The sequence below is a fragment of the Palaemon carinicauda genome, chromosome 43, assembly GCF_036898095.1.
Source record: "Palaemon carinicauda isolate YSFRI2023 chromosome 43, ASM3689809v2, whole genome shotgun sequence".
Taxonomy (NCBI): Eukaryota; Metazoa; Arthropoda; class Malacostraca; order Decapoda; family Palaemonidae; genus Palaemon; species Palaemon carinicauda.
In genome coordinates this window covers 52,095,923-52,103,950 of record NC_090767.1, presented here as the reverse complement: position 1 = coordinate 52,103,950, position 8,028 = coordinate 52,095,923, and the positions used below count along the sequence as shown (strand labels likewise).

The 8,028-nt window shown below is 38.9% G+C and overlaps 1 protein-coding gene across 1 annotated transcript in view; it reads left to right on the top strand.

Annotated features, from left to right (window-relative positions):
• LOC137633881 (integumentary mucin C.1-like) overlaps window positions 1-1,432 on the top strand; it is a 37,161-nt gene extending 35,729 nt beyond the window's left edge. The window contains exon 3 of the mRNA XM_068366122.1: window positions 1,281-1,432. Within this exon, the coding sequence (XP_068222223.1) occupies window positions 1,281-1,432 (152 nt within the window). The remainder of the gene's footprint in view (window positions 1-1,280) is intronic.
• Window positions 1,433-8,028: the final 6,596 nt, after the last annotated feature.

The following is an 8,028-nucleotide window of genomic DNA, read 5'->3' as shown; positions in this document are numbered from 1 at the left end:
ATGCTCTCGCTCGAACGGAGGAGCATATGGGAGCATTTGGGCTCTGATATATTAATTATGTATGGAATATATGGAGAGCATATCGTATTGAATTATCTAAAATTAATTGGAGCATTTCCTATGATTTAATCTTTGCAATAAGGAGCGTTGAAAGTCGGAGCATAAATGAGACTTGTGATACCTCCAACAAAGAACAATCTACAAAAGGGAGCATATCTAATAGTCCTAAATGCAAAATAAAAGAGCATTTTGTAGAACTTCTAACTTCTAGAAGTTTTAACTTCGGAGCATTTAAGATAGTTAAGGAAGAATTTACTTCAGATCTTACGGGAACATTTGACTTCGACTCCACGCTCCCACTTGAGTCCAAATTTAACTAATGATTTTTTTATAGTTTCTCTCTCTCTCTCTCTCTCTCTCTCTCTCTCTCTCTCTCTCTCTCTCTCTCTCTCTCTCTCTCAACAAAATGCAATATAAGAAGATATGGTAAAAAGATCTTTTTATGTCCCAGACCAAATCGCCCTAAAAGCTTCAACCTCAGGCCATAAAGCGTCCCCGTTGCCATGGTAACGCCTCAAATGTAAACAAAGACAGCAAATGGAGGTAGTTTCTGAAAGGTCTACGGATGTTTCACGCCACGTTTGATTTATGAATGATGGCAATTTCATGAACTGTTTACGCAAACTGCAAAAGTTTGTGCTGGCATAAGGCCAAGTCTAATCCAATCAATTACATACGTGGTGGAATCATGTGCTTCAGCATTTTCGAATTTATTGTAGAAATATATGAAAAGTTATATATGAAAGTTATAAAAAGAGGAATAAATTGCATCTCCTGGGTACTAACTGGCAACAGTCAATCTAAATAGGAGTAACTGGCAACTCTGGAAGATGAATATTCACACGAGAGAGAAAAGCCAAGGTACAGTTGGACACTTTAGGTCCCTGTTACACCTCACTCCGAAGACGTACACCCTCTGACACCCTTACTTCACAGCAAGTAACCAAACAGTGTAGGAAGAAATTGCGGAGGTGAAGGCAAAACACAGGAACTCCCCACACAGCAAGGGTGTGGGTGGGTTTACTTATTTAAAGCAATGTGTACCAGAAATTCCAGTATCCAACTGTCCCTGATAGTCAACAAACTGTTGTGGTTCCAAACCTAGGAGAGAAACATTAGCTACAAACCCCCTCAAGGGATCGATTCTTGGAATTTCAATGGCTATACATAAACACGTGTATATAATTTACACTATGCACTAATTTTAATTATATCTCTAGTAAGGGACTCAACAACCCAAGATCTACATTCAGAATATGGAAATGAGGCAAAGAGAGTAGCATCATCTGCATATGTAACTAGTTTTCCACGATCCTACAAGAGAGTAGAAATCATATATGGCTGGGATGTAGTCGGCAATCGAAGGGCCTAGCAAACGCGAACCAATATCTTCATCCTTCAGGCACGTCCTAGATGAGGTATGAATAAAATGAAGAATTCTTGAAAGTTCATTGAGAGATGAAAATATGAAAAACATCACGAAAACTCGACTTCTAATTGAATTCCGTAATGAAGATGAAAAACCACTACAGGAGAGGAAGGAAGGAAGGAGAGGATTGGGCCCTTGAACACACACACACAATCACGAAACAGCTTTCTCCCTCGGGAGAGAGAGAGAGAGAGAGAGAGAGAGAGAGAGAGAGAGAGAGAGAGAGAGAGAGAGAGAGAGAGAGATGAGCATGCATCTCAAAAGGGGTTTTGAAACATCATAAAAACGTGAGATGTTCAAAGATTACTCTCTCTCTCTCTCTTTCTCTCTCCCTCTCTCTCTCTCTCTCTCTCTCTCTCTCTCTCTCTCTCTCTCTCAATTAGCCTTCAAGATCTCACCGAGTGTTCTGGGATGCAACTGCGAGGCTCAACCCCTTTCTTCACCCTGACAATGACCCACCACAGTCACCTATCCCTCAGGTACCTATCCTACTCAGCAGGTCAACAATCCCCCCCTGCAGCTTCCAATCTCACCCCTCCCGTGGGATCGATCCCGGGTCTGTCATGGGATTCCCCAAAGCAAGCGAGAGAGAGAGAGAGAGAGAGAGAGAGAGAGAGAGATGATTCCTGGTTCCATTCCCTCTTGTCATCCATTGACCCACTTGATAGATTCTTTCTTTGTTTACATCGTAATCCCAACACCTTCATTCATTGCCGTAGTAGTAAGTCTCCTCCTCCTCCTACGTTCATTCATTCATAAAATTATCATGAATGGAACTTTACTATTACTACTGATTGGTCCATTCAGAGATGTCTCTTTTAGATGAGGTTGGGAGTTCATTGTGTTTACAGTAACTGCTATTTACCCCTATTATTAATATCATTGTCCTTTATTATGACTTATGCATAATTATAGCTTGAATAAGTTATTTTTTTTCTAAGCTCTGTCGAAGAGGGAGAAAGCTTGTGATATCAGCCATGAAATAGTAAGCTTTTGACTTTTAATTTCTTTCTTTACAAAAATTCATAAGTTTTCATTTACAATTTTTAGAATTAATTTTGGGTTATCCAAATATTTTTGTCTTCGAATTTTCACCAGAATAACATTTATATTAAAGTGTAATCTCTCGACCATTGTTGTCCTGATGAAGAGTCACGGGGAAAGAAGTGACTTGAAACAGGTGTCGACGCCAAGTGATAAATGGAGAAACGTAAACAGTTTTCCTCTTAATATCAAACTATCAGATTATCCGGAGAGATGTTGTCTTCGATTCTTGGACACCACTAAGGATAATATTAGCTATTCAATAATGCAAATACAAATGCAGCCATTTCTAGTCTACTGCAGGATAAATATGTCTGACATGTCCTTATTCATGTCTGGGGTTTGTCCAATTTTCATCACTACGCTGGCCAGTGCAGATTAGTGATGGTGGGAGATTTTCTTCTGATTGCTCACAGCAAACTAACCTAGAATAATTGGCACTGACTAGTAGAGCTTTATTTATCATATGCTGATGACAACAATCTCTAATCCAGGGTTGCCAACAAGTGGTCTCAAAAATATTGCTTGACCAAAACGTTTCCTTCTTGTTACTGATCCTTTTCTGTCTGAATTGACAGGAATCCCCAAAAGGACCTTCCAATTGGAGAGGTCAGCTTTAAGGCCTCTCTCTCTCTCTCTCTCTCTCTCTCTCTCTCTCTCTCTCTCTCTCTCTCTCTCTCTCTCTACATGGTTCAACTATAATGATGGCCATTAAACATGTATTATAGAATGCTATTGATTGTGCAGTAGATTACATAAAGGAGTATGTAAGAGAGAGAGAGAGAGAGAGAGAGAGAGAGAGAGAGAGAGAGAGAGAGAGAGAGAGACCTTCCCCTCCTAATAATGAATCAATCTTCAATATCAGAGGAGGAAGCAACATGTGGTTTTGTATCTTTTGTCTTCCGCATTATGAAACAGATTCAGAGCAGCCAACATGACAGTTGCAGTGTTACCAACCATCTCACCAGTGCTGCCAACACAACGCTAGCAACATTGCCAACCTACTCACCAGTAAATGGTGTCAGCAGCTTCAAAGCTTTGCCAACGAAGGCAAAAGTAAGACAAAGGATCTTTTGTGTTATGTTGTCAAACAAACTGACGATATCAACAACAACAACAACAGCAAAAACAACAAAGCAGAGAAAGCAAAGCAAAGCAAAGACAGTGTTGCCATCTGATGATTCTCTGTGGAACTGCGAGGTGATCATTTGGGACATATGAACTGGCACTGAGGCCTTTTACATCTATAAGAAATGCCTATTGAGTTACAGTACACTGAAGAGAGTAGGGTACCTCTCGGAAAGCAAGTTTATATACACACACTCTCTTCCCTCGTATACAACAAACATAATTAAAAAGAGGTATTTCTCCCCAAAGGCTTTGTTTAAAGTGTTCTAAGTTTCTGGTAAACATTATTCCTGTAGTTAAGCATTTCCTCTTTTCACTGTTATCTTAATAGAGAACATGTTTTACTAAATATATATTCGATTATTCTCCATCTCTGGGTTGAGTCAGATTATCCTTAATAGTTATATTTGCAAAAAAGGCTCTAAAACGTCAGCATTTTTGCCCGCAAAATTTGCACAAGAAGAAGAAGCTCCAATGTTTACATCCGAGACAAAAGGTGTCTAGATCGGTACCGTTCTCTGAGGGGAAGAAGGACAAAATGTAGAGACATCCTGAACAAAAGAATAGCTTCCGATACTGTCTGACTTAGTCGTGTTGAAGAATAGAGAATAGGAAGAATAGGAGAGAATAGAAAGAACAGGAGAGAATAGTAAGTATAGGAGAGAATATGCAGAGATGTGTAGGAGGCTGGAATACTTCCAGAGTCTCAAAGCGGAAAGTTGATGTCGTATGAAACGGTTCTGGTAAACATCTTTTTGGCGCCAAAAGAAAAGATGATGAATCGCTTGCATAGATGATTAGACCTGTCAAGGGGGTCCCAGGAGAGAGAGAGAGAGAGAGAGAGAGAGAGAGAGAGAGAGAGAGAGAGAGAGAGAGAGGGGGGGATTTGGAAACTAAATCTTCCATTACATTAACTACACATAGAGCTAACCAACAGTTCGTCTAAGCCAACTAAAAATGCAAATTTTCTTTGATTCTTTGCAAACAGGAAGAAAATAAACAAATGCAAAAATACTGTTCCTTTTCTTTGAGTGATAATATCAGTTGGGAGACCAATTGAACTATCAAAAGCTTTGTTAAAATGATGAGAGATCTCGACTTTACGAAATAATTTCTTCTGAATCTGAATCTCTTTTGCAATGTCCTTCAATATTGCTCTGTTTTACACTTTTCAATTGCAACACTTCCAACACAGAGGAACTGATCAGAGGAATGAGATCTTTACTTGTGGTGTCTCCAATGCAAGTCACCAGTGAACCTCAGATGGGGATTCTGTGTCTTTGGACAAACATTGATTGACAATATTAAGAAAACATTTTTATATATATATTTCAAAAACTGAGAAATAACATAAGAGGTTATGCCCTACCTGCATTGAATAGCCTCTCTGCCCCAGGGCAGAGCCTTCTTTGTCATGATTCCTTAATTCGATCATAGAAAGTGTCACATGATTTCCTCTAAAGAATCTTTCTTTCTCAAATTCTCGAACGATCCTTTTCAGCAAGCCATTTACTCTCCATTTTCGTACCTCCCATAGGACTATGTCCAGGTCGCCTCTCCACCCATGCTAGGACCAGGAAGGGAAAGGCAATGGCTGTAGATAACTCAACAGTTAGAGACCTATAGACTCCCCCAAACCTCCCCTTGCTATCTCAGATGGAAAGTGAAGGTATGTTCACTACTGGAAGCTATGGGGATTAGGTAGGTATTGAACACCTGACCCACATATTGCAAGTCAGGGAGGTTGTTTCTAGTAAGTAGGTAACCACAGAGTAATGAAGAGACTCCTTTGGCCAAAATGAAGAGAAATGGGATTTTAAATACTGTTTTGTTCCTCTGATTGTGTAGACTCTCTCTCTCTTCAAGAGAGAGAGAGAGAGAGAGAGAGAGAGAGAGAGAGAGAGAGAGAGAGACTAAATCCAAGTTTTCGGTACTAGTACTGGTAAGGGTACTGGTGTCAGTACAAGTACTAGTACTAGTAATAGTACTTGAACTGGTACTAGAAATAGTACTTGTACTGGTACTAGAAATAGTACTTGTCCTGGTACCAGAACTGGTGCGGATATCATTACAAGTACCAGTACCAGCACGAGTACTTTTACTACTACTAGTACTGGTACTGGTACCAGTACCAGTACCAATGCCACTAACAGCATTACTATTAGTACTAGTATTAGTACTAGTACTAGTATTAGTACTGGTATTGGTTCTGGTACTGGTAATGATACCAGTACCAGTTCTAGTACCAGTACCAGTTTCGTACTAGTACTAGTACTAGTACTAGTACTAGTACTAATACTAGTATTACTACTGGCACTGGTACTAGAACTGATAGTCTATTGATACCAGTAGCCTACAGTTCCAGTACCAATACCACTACCATTACTAGTACTAGTATTAGTATTGGTATTATTATAAGTTTCCCCAGAAGTCCTTTGACCCAAAGTCTAACTGCAATATGAACTTCGGAGGGTAAAGAGTCCTTCCGAGGGAATCCTCTGAGGTGGGAAACATCTAAAAGAAGAATTTAACTCCGGAGCCCTTTGAAGACATCCCTGAAGGTCAGAAGTGGGTCTCTATTCTCTCTTTCCTAACAAGAGGAGGAGGAAGAGATTCAGGGAATTTGACCTTCTGTCCTTACTCTGGACTCCAAGAAGAAGAAGCAGCAGCAGCAGTTTAAGTGATCCTTTCGCTCAGTCTTTGGACAACAAGAGGTTCAAAAGCCTAATGATTCAATAGCTCAGTCTGGTGTCCAAGCAACTTGACCCAATAACTTTTGGTGTCAATTCAAAACGCTATGACTTTTAGGGGACAAGACAAATGGCCCAAACCACTAGGAACTAAAAGGAGAGAGAGAGAGAGAGAGAGAGAGAGAGAGAGAGAGAGAGAGAGAGAGAGAGAGAGAGAGAGAGAGAGATCAACACAACCTAACCATTAGAGAAGGCCTTTGGTCATTTGTCTCTTTCACAGGAACAAGTTAGAATTACTCAAGAAGGAAGATTATTATTATTTTTGTTATTGTTGTTGTTGTTTTTGCTATTTTCATCACGAGATCCTTAAAATGCATGTGTCAAAACAATGACCCTTTCTTCTCCTCCTTTAACAAAACATTCAGCTCACCAGTAAATGCTGGTAAGCTGGTTGAATCTATGTATACATGCATAACTACATATATACACATACATACACACAAATATATATATATATATATATATATATATATATATATATATATATATATATATATATATATATATATATATATATATGTATATATATATATATATATACACTGTATATGTGTGTGATGAAAATGGCCAAACCAAAGATCTGACTATGAACATGTCTGAGACCTTTGTCCTGCAGTTTACCAGAAATGGCTGCATTTCTAGTTGATACATTTATATTTATAAACATTTATATATATATATATATATATATATATATATATATATATATATATATATATATATATATATATATATATATATATATATATAACAACAAGAAATACAGCCGTTTCTAGTCCACTGCAGGACAAAGGTCTCAGACATGTCAATTAATGTTAGGAGGATGACCAGTTTTTATCACCACGCTAACCTGTACGGAATTGTGATGTTGAAAGACTTTTTGTCTGAGTGCCCACAGCAAACCAACCTAGTATGTGTAGCCCTGACTAGTACAGCTTTGCTAATCATGGCTATATAATGAAGGGAAATCCTTATTGGGAGAGGATTTATCTAAGAGACTTCCATTAAATCCCTTTCATTAGAATATAAATGCTTTTGATGAAATCCTCACTATTTCTGAGATTGATAAAATCTCTGTCACACTCTCAACAGAGGTATTTGAATAATAGTCTGCACTTTGCCACTAAGGATTATATCTATGGTAATAACACCCTTATAATATACACAATTGATCATGGCGGTATATATACTTATTCTCTACTTTATTTAGAAGGTTTTAAAGGTTTAAAGGCCGCTCATGAATGGCAGAAGCAAGGGACACTGACATTGCCCTATCAAGCAGGACAATGCCCTAGAGACTGACCTTATATACATATGATCAGCGCCCAAGCTAGGACCAGAGAGGACCAGGCAATGGCTGCCGATGACCCATCAGATAGACCTATAGGTTCCCCCAAACCACCCATCCTTAGCTCACAAGGATGGTGAGGTTGCATCAACCAAAGAATCTAACGAGTTTGAGGGGGATTCGAACCCCAGTCTGTTATTCACCATTCAGAGACGTTACCACATCGGCCACCATGACCCCAAACCCTATTCTTAGTTATACTACCAATTTTAATTTAAACTGACATCGTGAATCACATTTTCGAAATTCAGACCAAAAGGTAAATTGAA